Source organism: Polypterus senegalus, unplaced genomic scaffold, assembly GCF_016835505.1.
Source record: "Polypterus senegalus isolate Bchr_013 unplaced genomic scaffold, ASM1683550v1 scaffold_4217, whole genome shotgun sequence".
Lineage (NCBI taxonomy): Eukaryota > Metazoa > Chordata > Cladistia > Polypteriformes > Polypteridae > Polypterus > Polypterus senegalus.
Window position 1 is genome coordinate 1 of NW_024382539.1, and position 24,502 is coordinate 24,502.

Consider the following 24,502-nt stretch of genomic DNA (forward strand, 5'->3'; position numbering starts at 1 on the left):
CATTGCGACTTGTGTGGCTTTTGCTTAAAAGCTATAAAAAGGTGACACTTAAGCAAAAAACATCTCTTGTTCATGTGGAAGGGCAAATAAGCTGAAAGTGAAGAGATAATTTACTCTGGGTCTTCAAAACCAGGCAAGGGTATACCCATAAAATACTGGTAAATATGACAACAATTAAAAACTAGTGTTTTATTTACTGGTTCGGAATAGAAATGACAGATATTAAAATAATGTTGTATGTCTTACGTTTTATTGCAGCAGTAGTAAGTTGTTTTTTTTTTTAAAAATCACAAACACGTTAATAAATAATACAAACGTACTGTATATGATTCAACAGAATAATATGATGCAAAAGTATTCGGAAAGCAGTATGCAGTGGGCCTCCATGCGGTTATAGAGACGCCTTGTGGACACTCGTGATACTGCAGGAAGAATCAACAAAACGTGTTTAAACAAATTCCTTAAACTATGCGAAATGTGTTTTTCTGTTGTGTACCTTTGGTGTCAGGACTATCTAAGCAGATTAATAAACTAGATAACTAGAGATATTGTGGTTTTGCTACTCATTATGCTGTAGGTTAATTTTCTACAAAATAAAAAACTGTAAACAGTGCGAGAATCAGATGGATTATGGACGAGAAACCCCTGATCTCGCTGCAAAATCCTTTCGTTGTGCCGTATCAACTGTGCTGCATGTACCAAACATGGTGAGAGTCGAACATGGCAACAACTGGCCATCCGCAGCATCACCTTATGGTTGCTAGATGCCGTTCTCAGCAGTGTCATCTCTGATCATCACAGGACTCACTTGCACCCAGACTCGTATGGCTTAAATTGTCCACCGGTGACATTTATTGCTGATTCTGAGTTCTCCTTTAGTGATTCATTGCCAGTGTGACATTTATATTCTGTCTGCCAGCATCTCTAAATTTTAAAGCATGGGCACCTCCTCCGCTTATTTTGTTAAACTCTTCCATTGCATCACCTTTTTATTCTTCACTTAACCCACTCCACCGTTTTTTTTTTGTCACTGCTCGTTGTCTTACTGTCAGTCTCGTAGCTCTTTTGTGTTTTTATGTCCGTCTTGCAAAATGGAACTGAGCAAAACTCATTCAGATTTTCTAATCATTTAAAGCTTTGTATTCCGTATGCCTTTTACACACTCATAACTTTTAGTGCAATAGTTGCCTTTTATGTAAAATGATATCATGATGGACAATGTAGTCTGAGCTTGACATTTCATTAGAGCAAGAACGTGTACAAATGAATATCAAAGAAGGTGAAGTAAACAAGTGTTGCATGCTATTTGCTTTCATTTCATTGCCTTTAACGAAGCTGCGACTAATACTTTTGAAAACCTGCAACTGTAGCGTGCTTCTGGTTTCTGCCTTTAGTGGAAAAAAAATGGCACGAGTCATTGTTGGATTGTAGTGCCTATACACTGGGCAGAGCGACCTGCCGAATTTGAACCCTGGTAGAGAATTCATTTTTTGATATATTTTTTTTTTTTGGTTCAGTGCACTTCAGCTTACAGCACATGAAAAAGAAACGCTGCTCGATCGTTAAACGCTGTATAAGTGTGACCTACGTTAGTCCAGTCTTGGTTCAATTCTGCTGATGCCAGTTTGCTTTGAACAACTAGAAACAGCAAGGGTATAACACAACACCACTACACTATCGGAGACTTTTGTCGTCAGCCATTCTGATGTACAATTTGGAATTAATCACACTTCGTGACAAAACAATGATGTAGGTTTCAACTGAAGAGCTATTTACTTGATTTGTCCACAAGAGGGCAGCAAACATTTCTGAAATGGTGCACAGCAGAAAATGCCAGTCAGTCATTGAGGGCTGCAAATACACGCCTGCTGGCAGATCCTTTCAATGCTCAGTAAAGCAACAACCATTTTCTGAACCTGTTTATTCCGATTCAGGACAACAAATAACTGAAACCCAGCAGCATCCAGAAAGAAAAAAAAATTCCTAGATAGGACATGAAACCTAAATATCATGGACGCTTTTTGGGGCACCTTTGATGACAGAGTAGCAGACAGCTTATGCAAGTGATTTTCTTGATTCATCCAACAGGGTGACACTTGTAAACATCAGAGGGCACACTGCGTCACATCAAGTGTCCCATCATTCCAAGGCTTGGCGCGTCAGTTCTGGGGCTCTAAACACAACATACTGTAAGATATTCATCTAAGATAAATGGCTCCTGCATGAATGAAAAAGTGGACGCACAAGCAGCATTCTTACCATTTATTAGTGCTTTCTTTTAAATATCTCTGACTCTTTTTAGAATTATAAAACAAACTTGAGTTCTACATGATCTGGAAGTCCCACATTTGTACAAAGTGAAGGTTACAGGAAAGGCACTCATTCTTCATTTTTTCAGTTCAAAAAGCAGTAAACCTCAATAGATTATTTAAAAAATAACGCAGCCCCACAAAGGGCCACATATTCTGTTATTACACACTAGTTTGTTTTTTTTTTTCCTTTGGAATTTTTTCTTTACAAGTTCAGCGAGTTAAAAACTGTCTGAGTGACGTCTGTGAATCCGCACACTGCCTCCCACACGACACATACAGTATGTGATGGCTGGCGACTTCAGCACAGTCATACTGCAGATCCTGAGCTCTGGCCACCCAAAGTTCTCTACTCCTACCACAGGCCCCATTATAAACCCCTTGCTGGTTTCACTTTTTCTAGGCCTGCAGAGCTCGCTCTCGTGTTTCTTTTTAGTTTTTTTGTATTGAAAGAACAAGTTCATTCAGTTGAAGCCTTTCCTCAGGGCCTTGTTCTTGACCATTGCGAACTTGTTGACAAAGACTCTTGCGCAGTGCGGCTCCACTACATATTTGTATGTCTTGATGGTGTTAGGCGGGGGTTCGACAGGCACCAGTGGAGACAGCTCTGAAGGGAGGCTGCAGCTGCTGCCGTGCACCACGTGCTGGCTTGTCCTGGTCACGTAGTCCACAAGTCGGTTATACTGCTGTTCAGAAAGTCTCTCTCTTGCACCCTCAACCTATGGGAGGGACACACAATGGAAGATAATGATTTAATCCATTAGAATAGGACTACTCGCTGATCACGACACGGCACCTGAGAGTGCTTGTGTGTTGATTGAGGGAGCAAACAGGTGACAAAAACTACTCTCAGGTCATCAGCAGCAGGTTGTAGGCCTTTATCACTTACCTCCATGTCACATACCACTCGCTGCTGCTTTAGCACCACCCTGAGCTGAGTGTCCTGGTCTGGGTCCTGGGAACAATCAACCTCCGTGACTGGGAAGGCCTGCTGTTGTGTGTCCTCGCTGAGGCTGACCACAAAAAGCACCTCTGAAGTTAGCAGCAGACATCCCTCGTGTTCCTGACCCGAGCCGCTGACGATCATCACGTCGAGGGCCATGGACACCTCTGGCCTCCCCAGGGACTGCAGCATTTTCCTGTTTGACACAAAACACATTTACTGCAACACACGGTCTAACCAAGCAGGGACACAGCAGATGGCACTCCTTGGGCATATCAGAGGAATACCTGTTCCCTGACAAATGCAGATGACTGTCAGAGGTGGCGTTTATCAGATGAGCAGCTTTCCTGCCCACCTGGGCTGCGTTTTCTGGTCATACTCTTTTCCCAGAAGTATACGCTGAATTTGAACAGCAGAATAAGCAGCAAGGAAATGTAAGATGAACGTAGCGCCCTTCCCATCCTCCCCACTTTAGGTGGAGAAGCAAACAATGGCATGATGGATGTATTATTTTTTTTTTTAGCTTATTTCTACAGGACTTTGGGCTATTTTGACCTCAACCCCTCTGGCACCCCTCACATGGCAATGAATGCCCACAGCAATATGAAGCACTGCAGAGTGATGACTGAAACATACACATGGAGATGCCCTCATGTTAACTACTTGACAATATTAACAGACGTTCATACGATGCGCATTCACAAGCTGTCAGTTACCATCCACTTTACTCCTGACTGGACCGATCAGATGTGACGCCTGACACAGGGTTTGCAACACAGGAGCTTCACTGCTGAATCTTGGTAGATCTTGGTGAGCCTGCACACAGATTGCTTCTACGTGAATATCAAAGGCAACGAGAGCTTACCAGACGTATTTCAAATGGCTGTTTGAGGCTTGTGTGGCCTGCCCTTCGATCGGTAGGTAGAGCTGCTTGGGAAGCTGACAAAGTCCTGCCCCATGTAAAATACCTGTGCACAATGACAAACACACCATCGGCGTCATTCACGTTTACACACTCGCGCTGCGCTGGTGATACGCGACAGGAACTAAAAAACACGCTTGTGCCAAAGAGAGGGGGCTCAACCAGCAGTATAGGAGAGGCGTCAGAAAAAAAATACATTTTCTGTATAAAATAAGAGCAGATTAGCTTTAAAATATTAGTTTAAATGGTCACAACAAAAAAATATGGAAAAATAAACATGAATAACAGGTAAGACACAATATAAGGACAGGATAAACAGTCGCATTTTATGAGAATACATTTTCAGAAATGAAATGGGCTATTAGATATTCATAAATCAAATCAATGGAACTCAGTGCACAAATACACAAGTTTTAATATAAAACAATCTTTGCACTGTAATAATGTCATTTTAAAGTTACTGCAGTGCCAAACCGTCCAAATGTGAACGCATGGTTTTGTTTTCCGAGTTAACATCATGCATTATTTCCTGCTGGAATGCCTTGCTGACCTTAGCTGTTGGTCCTGACCAGATCTACTGTGCGAAGAACTTATAATGTTAGATACCAGGGCTGTGGAGTTAACCGACTCCGACTCCTACTAAATTTAAATGGGAATTAAAAAAGTAAGTTGAAATGTCCCAATTCACAAACAGTCATAATGAACTACTTCTCTGCTGTAAGAATAAAGCCCAATGCATGCAGTGCATAATGTTACCACAAAACGAACATGTCAAGTAACCATGAAGCACGCTTTTCATTGACTGTATGCGTCACTATATGGGATGTAATGCACAGGTAAGGTGGGCACCGCTTTCCATTGTGTCGTGTTCCACTGTTACAGGGAACTGTGAACCTAGCCTAAAGCCCCCCATACATTTACAGATGCACTGCCGATTTTTCGGCTGTTCAACGAGTCATCACGCGTCCAACGCCTGAAAAATCATCTGGTGTGTTCTCAGCTCCGTCAGCTCCCCTTCGCCATGCACTAGTGAAGGGGGCTGAAGGAGCCGAGAACACAGATCTCCCTACTTGTCTCCACCAGAGGCTCGTTCTGCTGATCAGCTGGCCGGTGAGGGACACGATGCACTAAACTTCCGGCTGGCTGACAGAGGAGACCACCACTGCAGCAGACAGAGGCATCACATTACTTTGGATGGGGGCGGTGGTCGAGATTTTCGGCAAGCTGGATCTGCCCGTCCATGTGGACACCCGCAATCAATTGTGTTTGTCTTTAATCTGGCATTATAGTAGAGTGTTGGCTTCCTAGCCAGTAGTTCTGTGGTGAAATGACATGTATGTTGCCTTCCTTTCCTTCAATGGATGTAGAAAATACATTAGCATAGTATATACATACAGAGGAGTCGGAGTTGGGGAGTCGGAAGATTTAGAAACTGAGGAGTCGGAGTCGGAGCATTTATCTACTGACTCCACAGCCCTGTTAGATACGGGAGGATTTCAATGTCAACAAGAAGCTGAGACCCCTTGACTCACTGGTTACAGACACCAGACATGTCATTTGACCAGCAAGGCAAGCGCTGGGCACTTGGAGGCTTTCTCTGTCCACCTCTTGAGAGCAATGGAAGGTCTTCTACTCAGTAATTCCTTCTTGCTTTAATGGGTCACAGATGTCATCAATGTCTCCGCCACATCAGTGGCTTGTGAGAGCGTCATTAGCTTCAGCTTGCTGCTCTCAGTAGCATTAGAGGGCATCATGAGAACTGTTCCCATAAAATAAGTTTCTCCTTTGGTGGTCCCGGTAAATTTCAATCTGAAACAATCCTGTGGGTTTAGTGGTGCACCTAAGAAACAATGTTGTGATCTGCGGTACCTGACAGATGATGCAACTCACTAAATTATGTGCGCGTACAAAACACTAAACCTCCATGGTGTCTGATGTGCAAGGATATCTTTCACCTTCACGTAATTTGCCATGCTGTACTCTAGTTGTGTTTTTTAATTAGAATTGTAAATCACTTGCTTTCAACAAAAGATGTTTTGGGTTGCCTTTGTGTTTCAGTTCAGTCAGTGGTCACGTCATTCAATACACAATACAATTGATAATATTTTCTACCATGAAATTTCATATACAGTCGATTCTGGTTAATCGGATCAGCCGCTGATTTGGACCGAATCCTAAAGAACCGAAACAGATCATATTACATAAGCCTAATACTTTTCGCTTATTTGGACCAAAGAACGTGACAGAGAATAAGAAAAAGAAGCCACAAGTCGCTCGCGGAAAGTGGATGTAAAGCGGGTCAGAGACATCAGGAGGATCCCTGAGCTCCCCAGGAGAATTTATACTTTTATCAAAGGTCAGGAAGTTGGAAAATTTGTACCAAGTGCCCACCAGTGGGGGTGAACACGCCTGCCCTTTCTTTCCTAAAACGGACCGTCCAGTAGCCGGCGACATGAAGTCGAGCGTAAACAAGTGCAGTGCGTCACCAGAATGCGTCAGATCACACTAGACAAGTTCTTCAAACGTTGACTGGAATTTGGTAATGTAACCTTTTTTATTGTGCTTCGCATGCTGAGTGTTGTGTAGATCGTTGATTTCTTTTTCAATAAACGAAGTTGTAAGCAACCGTACATGTACGTAGTTCTTGTTTGTACGTTTGCCATACGCGTGAGCAGCACAATAAAAGTCATAAAGACATTTTGATATGTTACTTATAGCACGTCCCGTCTTGGTTGCACATGTACAGGGCATGTTCGTGTAATCGGACCAGCCGCTTATTAGGACCAAAATGATCGCGTCCCGATGTGGTCCGATTAACAGGAATCGACTGGAATTCAATTTGGCCTCATTTCTAATGAACAAACATTAATGAATGAGGGGGAAAGCGTAACGGGCCCGACAAGCGTGATCCCCAAACCACATGGACCAGAGTCAGCGTCCTGCAGCTTGCGAAACACACTTTTGGGATATACAGTTGTGGTCCTTTCATTTTAGTTATATCATATACAATATCATCTGAAACAACTGGAAATATAACAACCTTTGATCATCACAATATTTTAATAGGATGTCCAGAATTATACAGCAAAAAATGCCTGATCAGACTGCATTTATTTTTTACACTGACAAACATCAAAATAAGACCTTTGCAGTATTAAATGTACCCTTCCTTAATACTTGCCTGCACAACACTTTCAATGGCCGTAGCCTTCAAATGTTTCGTGTAGCCATCTATAACCGTCGTGCACCTTTCTGCTGTTCGCGTCTCTCACTCTAACATTCTTTTCCATTTCAGTTAAATTGTTGGCCAGTTTCACTTAGGACTGTGGTTTCCTTTTTTAATGATTCTTTTGTGCTTTGGGACGTGTGTTTCGAGTCACGGTCCAGATCTTTCAGCCAAACAGTAGGTAGCATGTTCTGCCCTAAAATGTCCTCCTGATCATCTTGATCTCTTGACACTTTCAAGGCTTTCAGCCGCATTATGGAACCTCCACTACATTTAAACTTTAGGCAGGAGGTACTTTTCATCACCTATAAACAAAATCTGGTTTGTATTGCTAAATAGCTGTATTTGGGTTTCATGGGCAAAGATGAGTCATGTATTGTTAGGTTTGTCTTTCAACTGTCAGGTCCTCATTGGCCTTTTCTCCTAAAGCTTTTCTTGGTGCTGAATGGTATTGGTTGAAACCACCACTCTCGACTACTCCAGATTGGTTTAAACCTCTTTAGATGTGGCGTTTTCCCAACATTATTGATCAATATTCATATTACATCACATCCTAGGTGTTTTTTGACAATTCCATAAGCAGCACATTTCTTGATAACACCGCTAACTCTGAAAACAGGAATGGCAAGTTCTCTTGAAATGGCTTTGGACTCTTCTGTGTTTTTATGGTGTTGATAATAATTTTACTGATGGTCTTGGGCATTGTCAGGAAAGAACAGGGAAGAATAATGATAATTATTAAGAGAATAAAATCATCTTTTATTAGTTAATTCATGTCGTGTGAGGCCAGTTTACTGCAGGCGAGACTACCTTCACTGCAATGAACTTTCTGCCCACTTTTCCGAGTCGCTGTAAGGGTGCCAGTAATTCTGACCACAACTGTTTCAAGTGATACACACAATCGGGCCGTCACTTTCACCTTCAGAGAGTAAACTGGCCATAATTGTCAAAAGAAATTTGGTCTCTCCTCATAAAGGCGTCGCTGTCTGCTTACCCCATTGTCTCAACAGCACTGGGAACTCTGGCAGCATTGGAGTGAGTTTTTGGGAAGTTCCCCTCTATAAGAACTCACCATATCCTGTCTGGGAGACTAACTCCGCTGCCCCTCCGATCGGTTTGGTGAAAACACCAACAATTCCTTTCCCGACTCCTGAGATGACGCCTTTGGCTTTGCTACCTGCTGATCCTTGCGTCTCAGAGGTCCTCTGAAAGTTCTGCATGGGCTGATCTACAATTCCGGCAATCGCTCCTAAAACAAAGCAAAACAAGTGTGTCAGCGGCACAACCCAGACTTTTGTTTGTTTGTTTGTTTCTTTCTTTCTTTTCAACGTGATTTACTTGCTTTGGCTCTCGTCTGATTTTAAGATTCTACCCCACACCAAACGCTTTAACCTGTAAATCCCAATGAGGTTACAAGGACTGACCTAACAAACTGATCCCTAGACGGGACAGGCCCTGCCGCAAACCGTCCCCCAGGCTCTCCGGGAGATGCCGTCGCCACTCCTCCTGCCGGTTGTAATGTTCCTCATCCAGAGACAGGCGGTCCATGTTTCGTGCCAGACTGGTGGCCAGGTTGGTAATTGATGTCAAGGTGCCTGAAAATGACACACAGCTCTCTCAGCACTTTGCCCACCCATCCGTGTAACTGACACAACAATGAGCTCGTCTTGATTCATGAAGTCGTACCTTTGGATATGTGCTTCACAAAGGATGTGGTGCCCCGGGACACTCCACTCACAAACGCCCCTGGGCCTCGAGTCAGCCCTTCATAAGGAAGCCTGAAGAAGTCCGCAATGCCGTTGCCTATACTCCTGACTAGACTTGCCGGGCTCCCCAAGATTTCCAGAGAGCCAACAACCCAGCCTGGAATTGGGAGATAAAGAAGAAAACATAAATTGAGCTGAAATGAACTGCTTGAGGTCGGGATGGTCCACTGGTGTGCATTAATTGAAATTAGATAGATAGATTGTGAGTCCGCTGCTCAGTACATAAACCGTTTATTACGTGTTCACAATATCTATGAATATCAAAAACCTGATCACTCTGTGTTACAAGTTCAATTTCGAAAGAACAAAATCGTCATGACTGATATTTACAAAGTAAAAACCGGATTGTGTGTTTTTGGGATTTTTAGAGTTATACATTTCAAACAGTTCAAACTTCACATGACTTACAATTCCATGACCAAAATGTCCACATTAGTTTCTATCTCAAGCTGATGGCTTGAATCTCCTGACAGTCGACATTTTACATCGACGAGAACCGCTGTTAGAGGATTCTGCATGACATGCTCAGGAGAGCCTTTATGTTCCTTTCGAATTTGTGTAAAATGTACATTAAAATGAACAAATGCTGTAAAGCAGTCGCGCTTCTAGAAACAAAGCCACAAACAGCTTTTACTACGTACCTGCGTGAGATATTGGGACCGCTTAGCTAAACGGACTGGAGGGTCTTCTGTTGTTTATTACATTTTTAAAGTTCTTAATGCTTGCGCCTTCTTCTCCAAAATTTCACATCCAATACAACTTTATCTTAGGATCCCACCCTCACTCAGTTCACCCGAAGCCCCTCACATGAGCCTAACAGAATGTGACAGGGAACTGGCAAAGTTCGGAGGAAAACTCCAGGAAATAAGGCGGAATAAACATTTTTTTTTTTCCGTCACTGACTTTTAGGGCCCTGCATACTGGACGCTGGCCAGAGCACAATGAGGTAAGGTGGCACACCAGAATGTCGCCCTGTTTGTCCAAGATGAGTTTACAGTGAAACGTATTAATAAATGTTATGCTTGAAAGTCGGCTATCACTGCAAATCTCTCTGGGAGAATTCAAAATCATGAATGGATAAAAAAACAGGAAAGGTTTGCTCCAATTAAAAAAATCTAGCCAGCTCCTACACAACGTGACCAGCAGCATCCACAACCAACCCTTTCCACGTATGGTGCTGCCCCTTTTCCTTGCCCTTGGTGGCACACAACCCTTTTTGAAACAGTTATTCCTGAATGATGAGCAGACGGCTCGACTTACCGGCACGGAACAACGCTCCGGCTGCGTAGTGCATCACAAGGGCATGGATGAGCTGCCGGGCCGTGGTGAAGATGGGCCCTCTTTCAAACACAGAGAAAGACAGGGGAGTGTGATCAGAGGCAATGTAGAGCTTCAGCGAGGCATGAATGCTAACCAGAAGGCTGACTGGTTGAAGAGTTAACTTCTGGAGCTTCACAGGGTGGACCAGGGCTCGGAGGGACTGCTCTACTGGCTCAGGACACTGCAGCCGTGTTGAAGAGCCAGAAACCTTCCCCGGGTTACTGTGAAGCAGTCTGTCAGGGATGTACGTGTGGAAAAGCGTCTTGATGTAGTAAACAAAGGTGTCTTCCACATAAAGCCTGGCGGGCTTCAGCTCAAATGTCACTTCGTCGACGCTGTAAGCAAAGCTGCAAGTGTGAGAGAGCGTGAGGCACACCTGCATAAAGCAGCTTCCCCTGTACTCCTGGAGACCCCTCAGAGAGAGCGCTGGATTGGAGTCCCGAGTCCATTGTGCGACGTCGGCTTTCTGCTCCTGGCAGAGTAACACAGGAAAGTGAAAGCTGGCTCGGTTGTAGAGCTGATTGTCCAACTGTAGGCTTGCAATGCACACCTCCAATGTGTACAGTTCAGAGAGCCCCTCTGAGGCCACCATGCTAAATTCTGGTGGGGAGAACTTGGAGCTTTCTGGTGCTGGGGTCATGTTGAGCAGGATCTTGGCGAGGGTCAGCCGTAGCAGCTCAGTCGACACCTTATGGTTAGTGATGTCATCTCGCACCACCAGACCCACCTCGCTGAAAAGGACCCTGAATGCAACCACCGGCTTCATAGCTCTGGGGGTGAAAAAAAAAGCAGAATACACAGTGGTGTTGGTCAGAAGCGGGCAGAGAGATCAGATTTGAATATGACGGGCACCTAATCTGAGAGAACTCCTATTACTCCTTCGAGGACAGACACCCGTTCATTTTCAACCCGTGGGGGAGCTTTAGAGTGGCGTGTGCTCAGGTACGGGACCCCTCATAAACATTAGGTTTGACACGACGACCAGAGAACTAGGACTGCAAGGGCACAGTTGGTAACGATCACACGTCGTGTACGAGACAACAATGTGATTCGCATCAAAAGCAGCATTTGGAGAGCTTTGAAAACTAAGAGATGTCCTGCTACACACGTCGGGCATTCCACTGACGCCAAGCCAGGGCTGTATGGTGGTCTTTAAAGTGAAACTACAGGAGTGTTTACAGCTCTCATAATAAGAACTCACTTTATTGTTATAAGACAGTTTCATTTGGCTTTTTTTGACATTGATCAACAGAAGACGACTCTTTAATGTGAAATTGTTTTATAAAACAAGATAATTGATCCCATACATACCACCCCTTAATATGACATCCCTAAATCATCGGTGGTGAAGGCAGACGGGTTTAGATCACCTGTTTGGGGGTTCAGTTGACTTACCTAGAAGGTCACGCTTATGGTGGCCTCACCTACACAATGAAGACAAAAGAACTTCATGAAAAGCACAAGTTAAGGGATGGAGACACAAAAATGTCCAAGTCAGTGAATATCCAGCTAAAATGAGGAAAAGACAGGAGTGTGGGGCAGCCGCTAATCTGCTTAGTGCAGGCTCTCCACAAAAACTGCGTGAAGACCAACGAGACTCACGAGCTCCAGTGGCCCGTGCAGACAACAACTCTTCTCTGGTTGCTTCACTAGTCACAGATTTATGGGAGAAAGACACAGACGTCTCGGCTAGAATTCGTCAGAAGATACAGGGGAGACTCTGAAGTTCTACGGTCTGAGAAGAGCGTTTTGGCCCTCGGACTACATGCCATGTTTGAACACTGCACATTGTCAAGAGAAACGTCATCCCCACACTGTGAAGCACGAGGGTGGCATCACCATGAGGTGGGGATTCTACGCTGCGTCAGGCCGTGTCAGGCTCGTGAGGTACATTTAAGGAAAAGTCTGGAGGAAAACCTGCACCTTGGGAGATGATTTGTGTTTCAGTAAAACAACAACCTCAAGCAAAAGCCAAAGCTGCACAGGAATGGCTTTAAAACAGCAATGCCCACGTCCGCAAGTGGCCGAGTCGCAGCCCAGATGTCAACCCTGTGGCTGGACATGACAAAGGGCTCTGAACTCTCAATCCCCATGCGGCCTGCACAGTTTTACAAAGAAGAAATGTCAGAACGGAGACGTGCAAAACTGACGAAGAGAGATCGAGCTGGGCACACAGGCTCAAGGCTGGCATGGCTGCCAAAGGTGTTGGCTTTGTATGTCGTATAACTATTTAAACTCACTGATGTAACAGACTCTACTGACACATGGAACTGAATTCTTTCATCACTATTACATTTCTTATATAACTTACTGTTACAAAACCTTAATGAACAAAAAAGTAATAAATGGATGAAGTAAATGAAAAACGTGAAAAGCGTTTGACCTTCCTACCAGTTAACTCAGTCGCTGAATGGCCCTGAATTGTTACGCCAGGCCTGCCTTATCTAACATTCGCTGTTTGGTGATCACAAAATGACAAGATAGTCTGGTAGCTTACCTGGGAAAGGTAGTGATGGCTGCCTCTGCCCGTCCCTTGGGTGACAGGATGAGTGTCACTGTGCTGGAGTGGTGAAGCACGTCCACATACAGGCAGCCGTATCCCGTCAGAAAGACCACCTGGCAAACGGCAACAAAACGTCTTCTGTCATTAAAATCCACTGACTTCGGTGTCATTTAGGGTCACAAGATGCCAGAGACGGGAGACACACAACGGCTGAAGCGTAAACTCGGCCTGCGCACAGCATGGGGACCACAAACGTCCCGTTACTCCTGCACCCCCAGTGTCCGTCACGGGAGAACTTCCTGCTCATTTCACTGGCAAGCAATCCCCTCCGTCAGGTTCTAGGCACACTTCACAGTTTTGTTCAGCTTTTTAACTTTGACTGACTTGTTACTTACAAGTCATTTTACCCTTTCATGCGTTTAGTAGGACGCGTCTGCACACTTTGGTTTGTGACGTCAGCTTCAGAAGCAACCTCCAGTTTTGGAAATTGTCTGATTTTGCTCAAAAGGAAGGCTACAGATGGCAAAAAAACATCTTCCTACACAAGAATAAAATATTTTTGGAAGGTAAAGTAGGGCTGCTAAAGGCCGGGTCACATTTGATGAATTGGTTTAGCATTTTCAGTCTTAGCCTTCGTTTTCAGAATCTTAATGAGTTCGGTCGGCAGTTCACTCCCGTGAAGGTCAATCACATAGTCTGACGTACCCTGCAGGGTCCGCACCTCACGCCCGGTTTTCAGTGGTGGGGTGGGCCGTGTGCGGTGGATGGAGGGACAGAGAAATACACACCAAGTGAAAAAAATGAAATGTGAGCAAAAAAGACGGAGCTGCCACAATGACGGGGGGGCACCAGGGAGCTGCAGAAACACTCAGGGAAGCATTCAAGAATCCAGAATTAGCCATTTTCACACCTTTGAGATTCAAAAGTGCAAACCGTCTTCTGATTAAATAAAACAACAGAAGGATTGAGAATCGGGGGCTTCTGTGGTGCCCCTCGGTGTTCAAATTCAAAACAGACAACCTTACTTGAGTTTTCACAGCTTTCTGACTGATGAAGCACAGACGAGAAAACGCATCCAAGACATCAAAAGAGATGAGTGACCACACTTTGTTAGCCTTTGTAGCAGCATATTTATCTGTTGTCGGCACTTGAGATCCGTGCACTGCTTTTCAAAGGGTAGATGCCTGCCTCGGAGTTCATGTGTGAGAGTCCGCAAAACTCGAGAAGACAGCCATTCAATGGCACCTGCTCAACGCAACACAACTATGATGAGCTCAAATAACAACTAAGTTCTGATGAACATCTAATGCTGTGCTGTATAATCGTGTGATTTAAGGCAGGAACTTAATAAGTCCTGTACACAATGAAACAATACAAAGGTGAACGATGAACAGAGGCGCAGGGGTACTGCTGCTGTGTCACAGTTAGGAGACCCGTCTTGGTTCGTTTCCCAGGTCCTCCCTGCGTGGGTTTCCTCGCACAGTCCAAAGACATGCAGGTGAGGTGCACTGGCGACCCTACATTGTCCTCAGTCTGTGTGTGGGGGTGCCCTGCGGTGGGCTGTCGCCCTGCCCGGGTTTTGTTTCCTGCCTTGCGCCCTGTGCTGGCTGGGATTGGCTCCAGCAGACCTCCGTGGCCCTGTAGTTAGGATATAGCGGGTTGGATAATGGATGGATGATGAATAGATAAATATAGATCAAATAAGGCCAATTCATAAGATTACGGCTAATTTACCTCATCTGTCAAAATGGAGCCAGCAAAAGTAAAATATAAAAAGACAGGCCAGCTGAAATTTAACATACTGGCATACGAACGGCAACAAACGTACACTGGTAATTAGATAGATAGATAGATAGATAGATAGATAGATAGATAGATAGATAGATAGATAGATAATGAAAGGCACTATATAACAGATAGATAGACAGACAGACAGACACTTTATTAATCCCAAGGGGATATTCACACACTCCAACAGCAGCACACCGATAGCAACTCATGGTGGCGCCTCAGTCATCAAGGTACTCTTTAACAGATAATGGCTAGCCTTTGTACAGTTTTGATGCCTTACTTCTGTAGTGCTTTTCGACAATACTTTTTACGTCACTAAGAGAGATTTTTGGCAGTGAAAGAAGAGCAGTGCAATAAACGAGATCCATTGCTGGCTGACTAGCAGGAAGCAGATTTAGCCGTCAGTGCATCACCTCTGAAATTTGAGAAAAGGGCTAATTGGAGTTCACTGTACAGCAAGTCACGTCTCCACAACACCTAAACTAAACTCAGCATCTTTGCTAGTGGAAACACTAAGTGTCAGGAGCAGCCGAGAGACTCAGCACTATCATTTTTTCAGCCACGTGACAGTTGTATTCCACTAAAAGCCAAGAGAGATGTCAAAGAAAGCGTGGCTACTACTTCCATGGATCTTCATACTCAGCTAACCAAATGAAAGCCGCAGCTCCCAAACATCAGCATTTTTTTGGTCACGAGAAGCTTGAAAACCTGCTGATATCCTTGTCAGAATCGGACTTGAACGCTTTATTTCCCTAACAACAGTTTGCAGAGAATGCACTGAGTGAGCATCATGGCGAGTTACCTCAAATGGAGAAGATCCTCCAAACAGCTGTTACCAGTTTCAAGTGTCTCGTGAATTTGGATTCAGTACACAAAACACAATCTAGAAATTCACTGAATAATACAAACCTGACAAACTGGGCCTTCTCAAGAATAGCAAGCACTTGTAAAGTGGAAACGAATGAAGGAAAGGAGAGAGTGGAGAGGGCAAGACTGAGTTCATCCTAAATAATATAAAGGTAATAGAGAGTCACTGATGTCGGTCATGGACAGGTACGGTATGTGAAAGGTCACGAGAAGAGGCGAGACTAAGGCAAGAAACACAACGTAAAATAAAGGGAGGACACTCGGGGTCGGCATCACTGCTTTTGCATTATGTACATTATTTTAGCATAACTTATTACTTATTATTTCCCTGCCACTTTTATCCAAGGCGACTTACATTTGTTTTTCCAAATTGAGCACAGGCAGATGACGTGACATGCTCATGGTCACACAGCATTGGTAGCTGGATTTGAACCTACAGCCTCAAGATTGGAAGCCCAAAGCCCCAACCACCATGCCACACCGCATAGTCCCCTCCATGAGCCCCCAACACACTGATCACCCGCTTTTCGCCCCTCCCTCAATGAAATTAAGGCTCTGATTTTGATTTTAACATTTGCATTTTGCTGCAACAGTGTGTTAAATGTGATCAAACTCAAAAGCCTGCTTAACCTGAGTTCCAGGGCAGTTGATGTCGATGGCGTTGCTCCAGTCGTCTTTGTCTGCACAAGGTGTTTTCAACACGATGCTAGGTAAAGTATCCTTGCTCTTGCAGTCCGGGAAGCTGGAGGCCTGATGGTAGAGCTCATAGTGTACGGAGGAGTTGGACAGAAGTGTTCGGCAATGAACGTTGAACTTGGGCGAGTCTGCAACGAGCAGAATTCCAAACATTATTACACAGTCACTCCAACATGATAGCGATGTGGACAAATAAAAAGAGAACATTTACACCACTCTGCTATCACGTTGTACTTTAATATGATGCACTGATTGTGAATAAGATACAGCGCCCTCAGAAACTATTCAGGCTCTTCACATTGTGTTGTTATATTGCAGCCTTACACTAAAATCAGTTCAGTTTACTTTTTCCCTCATCAAGCAACACTCAATACCCTGGAATGAGAAAGTGAGAAACAGGATTTGAAGATTTGTCTCAAATGTATCAAAAAGCAACTACTTTTTACATACCACAACAGAAAGGAAAAAAGAAAAATGGGGCGCGAGACTGCGGCTGAACTCGCCGTTACTGGCTGTCACAGAACGGGGCACGTGTGGCAGGTCAGCCATGCAGGCTCATGATGTGACCTGAATTCATGTAGACTGGCATGGGCTGGCAGCGAGATGAGCAAATGCAGTCGGCTCTTCTGACAAAGCCCATGGCTAGAAGTCACCTAACCTAACCATTGGCTTTAAATCTGCGTTACCGGTCTGTTAAATGTGTCAGTTCTCATTCAGCTTAGGCAAATTTATATATAAAAAAAAAAAAATATATATATATCTAATATAAAAGTAACAGTACAGTCCAGCATGCAACTTTAAGGACTGTCAGCATTTTTCTTACTGAAAAAAAAAAAAAAAATAAAAAATATGATTCCAGTTACTCTGCAGTAATATTGAAAAGCCCTGAATGTTGTGCTTGGTGCACAGCAGACACGTGGGACTGTAACCACGTTGGAGATTACGGTTCACGGTCACACACGTGCTTCCTGACAGTAAATTTTACACAAACAAAAATAAAAAAATGAACTAGACGAGGGAGAGCAGATTATCAGGACTTCAAGGACGCTGGCCACGAAGATCAGATGTTAAATATTCTGCCTGTTGGGAAATGAGAGATACTTGACGGTCTTAAATCTCTGCAGGTACCACAGCCAGTTTCCATTCTCAACACATTTACGTCAAAACGCATGGCTGCCCAAGTTGTCAGAAGGGTCCCCACACTGGCTTAGACGTATAGAGCTGACCAGACAAAAGAAAAGACAAAGGTCACCAAACACCTCTAAGGTTCTCCTTCAGCAGGAAGGGCACCGGGCACCTATTGGTGATTATCATCCGGGGGCTGGGGTCTTCTTTTAGCAGGATGTAGTCGACTCCCAGATGTTCTTGTTTGGTCAGGACGATAGCTCTGAAAGAAAGCAAAAACATGGCAGCTGTTCAGCAGCAGTCCTTTCATGCACTGAACCGAGAAGTGGAACGAGTACAGGAACATGTGAATTCAATCTGGAACAGCTGCTGGCCTTTCAGAAATTTGTAATTTAATTCTGCTCTTAACCCTGGCACAACACAGTCTTCCCATGAGGCTCTGTTGATCGTAATGTTCAAACTGCACCTGAAGTCCCACCACTTCTTTTCCCTGCGTGTTTATTATTTTCTTTTCTCTCCCTACTGTACTGATCTGGAGGCGCTGTGCCAGTTTATCGACCCTCACTGCCAATGCTCTTTCACGTCTCTGCCGGGTTTTGCCGAGTTACAGTCATTGGTCAGGCCATGCAGATAATGAAGCAGGAATAATTGGAACTTTTATGATTACAAGATGCAGGAACAATCAGAATACATAGCAGACGTCTGAATGCTAAATAATGCTATTCGGTTTTGCCAAGCTGTATAGATTATATTTCCGTTTTAAGTTTGTTACTTAATATTGTAACCAGACAAATTGGGCTCGGATGGGCTCTCCCGATTTTTTTTTTTTCTGTTCTCTTTCTACTGGATGGTCTTTTGTCACTTTTACAGGAATCTGGAGGGTAATGCTTGGCAACATGTAAAGCGTTTATTAGTTTTAAGACTTCTAATAAAAAAAAACAACAACTAACAAATATTTGTATAAATATACTTTTATGCGTCTCATTTTTTTGTTTTATCGCGGTTGTGCTGCGTTTCCATTTCAGAAGCATACTCTACATTACTGAGCATGTGAAGAGAATACAACGGGTAAGAGGATACGTCAGTTAGAGCAGGACATGGCCGTTACAGTCATGGCGCTGTGCTAAATCGAACAGACACTGGCCGTGATCAGCGGGGTGGAGAATATGGTAGGAGAACAGTCAGGCACCTTGAAGAGGCTGCAGCTTTCAGAGGTTTCCATGGACCAGAAGAGAAGATTATTACACAGATAAGAGACAAAGAAGGAGAATGAGGCGGCATGGAGGGATCTCTTATACTTTATTATTTCAAGCTGGTTGGCTAAGTGACGTCCAGATGTGATCCATTCCTTGCACACAGGCTGGCGATGTGATGTGCCCTCCTCATGCTTTGGGTCAAATCACCAAGGTGGGTCATTCGGAATTGGCATCGACTGTCTACAAGGCTCTTCGGCGACTGGCAAACTTTGAAGTAGCAGTTTTAAAAAGAATCGGGATTATTCATAAACTATCATAAAAAAGTGATATCTCACGTAAGAATTACAACTGAGAAGTTACTTATTTAAAAAATAAAAGGAAAAGAGTGAAACAAGGAGAGCATAAAACAACAAATGAAATGCCACATTTACGTGGGCCGTGTGTGGGCCTGCGGTTTGCAGGTGTCAGACGTAACTGACCCAAGCAACGCCCGACTTTCCCAGGTTTATTTTCTACACAATTCAAAAGTCAAAGTCATCACTTTCCTCCCATCTATTGGCGCCTCGCTTTCCGAGAACTAGGAACATCAGTGCTCTTCAAGAGATGCAGCACCCTACAAACGCCTCCATCTGTCACGTCTTATTTATTGTGTACATCAAGAGTTCCCAAAGTGGTCGATATTGACCCCCTGGGGTCGATTTGAACTTTCTAGGGGTCGACAGCAAAAATAGACCCTCTTACTACTGCTATTTGTTTGTTACTTCAAAATATCTATGATTCCAATAGGTACCTAAATTAAGAAGTAAAATAATTAAAAAAAAACACTTTTTTGATATAAACGCATTACATGCCAAACTTGCGAACGAAAAGGTGAAATGTGTCATTAAAAGAGTCGCACGTAAGAATGCATGAAATACATGTAGCATACGTGTAGCATACGAACGTAGCAAGTGAAGACATGAAAAACCGTTGCGTGTGCCTAGGGGGTCGACGGTTTTAAAAGTTTTTGGTTAAGGGGTCTGTGGCCGAAAAAAGTTTGGGAACTCCTGGTGTACGTGGTGGCCATCTGGCTCCAGATTTTCCAGATGGGTTGCTCTTTTTCAGGCCCCTTCAGTCCCCAATGTATCAACTCTGAATGGTTTCAGTAGGCGATGCCCAGGCGCTACCAGTGCCCAGCAACTTCTGATTTGTCCTGACTGGCCACAGTATTTAGGGTTTGACTGGGCAGCACTTTACGTTTATCTGTTTCATTTCATTCAAGGGAGAAAAAAAAAATGTGTTTTTCCAACTAGAACTTGAACACTCTAGTGCTACAACTTGAACTAAGGAAAGAAACGGATGAACGACGAAAAACAGTGTCGAGGGTAACGAATTAGAAGTGATGTTCATTACCTAACCACATTACTTTTTCAAGTGAAGAGGAACGTAACACAATACATTTTTCAGTGAAGAGCTGCATTACTTAAAAAATAACAAATGTGTGACTGCATTACTGCCAAAGGGTATTCCTGATACGGGAAAATGGAAAAAAATTCACTGCGTTATTTCACAGAAGTATTGCGTTTATTCTGTAATGTCGTGGATATCTGTGCTCCAGCCACCCGGTGACACCTAGTGAGGAAGAGCTCAAGAGCGTGCGTAGCGTGCAATCAAGTGAAAGGAACTGAACCAAAAGTGCTAAGTATGCATTTAATGCTGCCTGTGCTGAGGAGTACAATTAGGCCGAGTTTATACTTCACGAGACGCGATGTGACGCAACGCATGCTGCATCGGACGCTCCAGCTACACAAGCGTTTTACTGTTTATACTTGCGCGCGTACTTTACGTAAATCTGGAGGAATCTACCAGCTGGCAGTACGAGATATCATCACGGTGAGAACAGGTTCGGCTTCGCTGTGTTGTGAATTGCCTGGAACATCCATTAAATTCCAATGACACAATATTTCTGAAAAGGATGTTTAATGATTAAATCCATCAATCCAGGGTTTTGTCCATTCCAGCAAGCATTGGGCACGAGTGAGAAACAATCCCTGGACGGGCATCAGCTTTTCGCAAGGTGAATACAAGCACTGACATATACTGGCATCGTTTTAGTGTCACCAGATCTGCAGATCTTTGGAAGGAAACCGGAGCACAGTGTGGAAACCTGTAAACTCCAGGCAGGGAATACCAGGGACGTGACTCCCTGTGAGACAGCAGCACTACCGCTCCGCCACCATGTCACCCCATATGTGTAATTATTAACAGTATTCATTATTTAAATGAAATTAACAATTTATCTGTAATATGTAACATAAATACTTTAATGCATTTCATTTTGAAAGTGATATCAAGTATAAATCTAAGGATTCTAAATGTGCAGAGAGCTGGGATATCGTACATTTAATGTGTTCTGTGTGGCGAGCTATTGCTGTTTGCCGCTGCTGTCAGGTCACAGGGCACAGAAGACGGTATGTGAGACTTTTAAAATGTATCGCGTCATTACGATCGGGAATATGCGATGATTGAATATAAAAGCACCACAAATGCATCTGTATATCAGCATTTTGCTTCACCACATCGAACCATTCATCAAACATCGAAGCGCGCACATCGATCTCGTAGGATCCACAAAGCGGCTTTCTGTCACGATAGTAAACAGAGACTCTGAAGTCACGTTCTGACTTTTATCTCACTGCACCCCCCGGCTTTTTGCTGAAACTGCAACTCACGCACGTGTCGCGTTAATTTCTGAGGACCTGCTCAGAGGACGCGTGAAATGAGCGCTGGGAATGCGAGGCGGCCATGATGCGTACGCGTTCTGAGCGTGAAGTATAAACGAGGCCTTAATCTGCCGAGTTTAGTAAGACAGGGAGCCAGGAGAGAAGCAAACCAAGCAGAGCAGAGTCAGTAACAGGACCCTCCAAAGACACAGCCAGCTTAGCTGGAATCCGCTGAAAGAGTGAGACTGGCTGGTATAGCGGCCAGCGTTCATACTGCAGATCTTTGGGGGCTTCTACTGGAGATGGATGTTGTGTACTTCATAGCGCATTCATAAAACACAAGAAAATGATTACATTTTGCTGCGTTTCTGGTCGGTCTGAGGGCTCATACACAGGAATAGGATTTAATAACAAATGCTGGCCAGTGAAGCGAGCAGGTTTTTCATTTAAAAGAAGAAAAAGTAACTCAAAAGTACTGCACTGCCTGTAACAAATGAATTTTTACAATAAGTAACTACATAACATATTTACTTTCTTTTATTTATATAAGTAATGTAACTAAGTTACTTTTGAGAGTAACAATCCCCAACTGATGCACATGCAAGTCTTCATCTGGTAACTTTTTACGTGTTGTGTCCACAAAGAAAGAAAAAGGAAAGGTTAAAGGACTTTGAGTGAGATGGCCTGCACAAAACAAAGTGCGAGTCATGAAAAGGCCATTAGAGTGGTGAGGGGCTCAGTAAACGGCCATCGTCACGTTACAGGTACACCTAGTAGTCTTCTTCTGTCGTCTATTTAACTTGACGTAATGCCCGCTCTGCGCTGTCTCCATTTAGTAATGATTGAACTCCTAAAAGGCTCAGGGACCCTCCAAGCCCACGAGGCGTCGCCAACTTGCCCAATGCCACAGTGGTGTGCGGCCCTATGATATGAATGATGAGTGATGCATTGTATTTAACCAGGAGGTAATAAGAATAAAAGAGTTAAAGCAAATGAACACAGAAACATGTGGAGGTAAATAGATTAGTCACAGAAAAACCAACGGACAGCGAGGACTCCGCAGGCTGCGTGGGGTTTGGATGCAGGTTCTGGCAGTTTGGGGTGAATGCTTTGGTGCCAGGCTCTAGTTAATCGGCCTTATGACTTCCCTTTTATTCCACTTTGTTTTGATGCTTTGGGTGCCATTGGGGGATTGTTAAATGAAAGCAGGCTGCAGCAAACATTCATTCCTCCCGACAGAACGAAAAACCAAGCCAGTTTAATAGCAAAACAAGCGGCATTCAAAGGAGCAATAAAGAGGGCAGCATTGATGCTGATTTGTTGCTTGTGGTTAACGCTGACAAGGGTGGGCCACGCTCAACATGTATTCCTCCCGCTTTGTAGCGCCATATGTGCTCACCAGTGGGCACCTCTAGTGTGCCGGGCGTGTTAAAATCTGTTCCATTTGCAAAGGAAAAACCTGAGGGCACTCAAGAGGGGAAAACATAAATGTTCAGATTTAACGGGGCATGTTCTCCAAAGCCCAGAGGGCAAAAGATGAAGGCCTTCACACACAATTGATACGCACCTGGTGCAGAATTCACTCTCCGTGCAGGGTTGGATGGGCACGGCCACGCTCTGCCTTGGAAAATCTTGTCTAATCAGAGCTGGCAGACTCCAGCAGTCGCTAAGGCCTCCTGTGCCGGCGGCTCTAGAGGCAGCCGAGAAGCTCAGAAGCATGTGTTTGCGGAGGAGTGGAGCTTCAACATCACACTGGCTGGTATCACTGAGCAAATCCCAGCATGGAACTGAAGTGGGCTGTGAAGGGACTTGGCTGCCATCTGGGCTGAGGGGGAACACAGAGATGTCTGGTGTGGACTCATGCTGGAGAAAGAATAAAAGAGAAACCACATTAAGCAAGTGGGCTGTAAGACCAAAAAGGAGAAAAGGCCCTTTATGTTATATAGCGCCTTAGAAACTGGCGAGGAGTGACGTGACGGACAGTCAGGCTGGGCTGACCAGCAGCAAGCACATCCACCACACTAGACAGTACTTTTACTTTTCTTCCTAAATTTTTTGATGATTATGATAGACAACTTAAAGCCGAACACAAACTGACTACATCATAGTGTAGTGTGTTTACTCTCATAATGATGCTGACACACTGCATTAGTTCAGTTGAGCTACAAACGTTTTGCCGCTCATTTTCATTTGTACTCATCGTCTGACGCTTCTCGTTTCAATGTCAAACAATAGTCGGCCAGCATTAATGGATTCCACTTGCCCTGATGGCACCACTCACCACGTTCATCGCGGATTACACCGAGAGTAGCAAGGAGGAACTCTGAGTGTGAATGTCTTCACCAACATGTTGCACTTCATGGTATTTATGGTATGCTTGTTGTCAACCGCGGGGAGGCAGTTTGGTGCTCTGTGGGTTCCAAACTTTGATTTGATTTCCTCAAACCCCCAGTGACATGTCTGAGGTGTGGACCAGCCTTCTTTAATCCTAGCGTCAGTTATTCAAGGAAACTTCGGTCTCAAATATCAAAACCCTTCACCTTCCCTGTTCGTGGCTCTCAAGATATATTTCATTAATCAAAGTTTTATATGAGGAGGAGGAGGAGGAAAAAATAGCTCTGGCTGTTTTGACAAGTGGTTTATGTGACTTGCAATCAAATGCTTATGGTGCGGCAGTTTGTTTTAAATGTAATGAGACTCCGTAGCGTGGCTGTCCCATTCGCAGATGAAACAACAGGACTTGGGATATCTGAGCTGCATTCCTAGTAGCGGTGCCACTCGGTTTGGGTCACCACAGCTCCTCCAGTTGTGCTTGTTGAACTGCACATATACAGTGCATACTTAAGAGAGGAAACGGCACAAATAGGCGACTGAAACAAAATGGTTAACGATAGGAAAATGCAAAGGCAGGCAGTTACTGTGATACACAAAGCGGGTCCAGGAAGCAAAATCCTTACAGTTCAGTGTAGACTAGCCATCCACGTCAGGCCCTTCTTCCTTGTGATCCCTGAATGGGACGGCACCCATCATAGTGCAGAAACTCCATGGGATCCCCCTCTTTCAATCCAATGCATATCTTGATTTAAAGGGGTTATCAGCCCATAATAAGGTGTCGCCCCTCACTGCACTGTTCACC

At 44.2% G+C, this 24,502-nt stretch overlaps 1 protein-coding gene across 1 annotated transcript; it reads right to left on the minus strand.

Annotated features, from left to right (window-relative positions):
• Window positions 1–2,247: 2,247 nt before the first annotated feature.
• LOC120521101 (vacuolar protein sorting-associated protein 13B-like) lies at window positions 2,248–23,656 on the minus strand. Its single transcript, XM_039742963.1, has 12 exons — window positions 23,648–23,656; window positions 22,934–23,229; window positions 17,603–17,730; window positions 16,278–16,471; window positions 12,984–13,102; window positions 10,427–11,256; window positions 9,087–9,263; window positions 8,825–8,995; window positions 8,473–8,649; window positions 4,118–4,220; window positions 3,199–3,448; window positions 2,248–3,028 (listed from the first exon to the last, which is right to left on the minus strand). The coding sequence occupies exons 1-12, from the start codon at window positions 23,654–23,656 to the stop codon at window positions 2,774–2,776; spliced, it is 2,709 nt and encodes a 902-aa protein (XP_039598897.1). The 3' UTR covers window positions 2,248–2,773.
• Window positions 23,657–24,502: the final 846 nt, after the last annotated feature.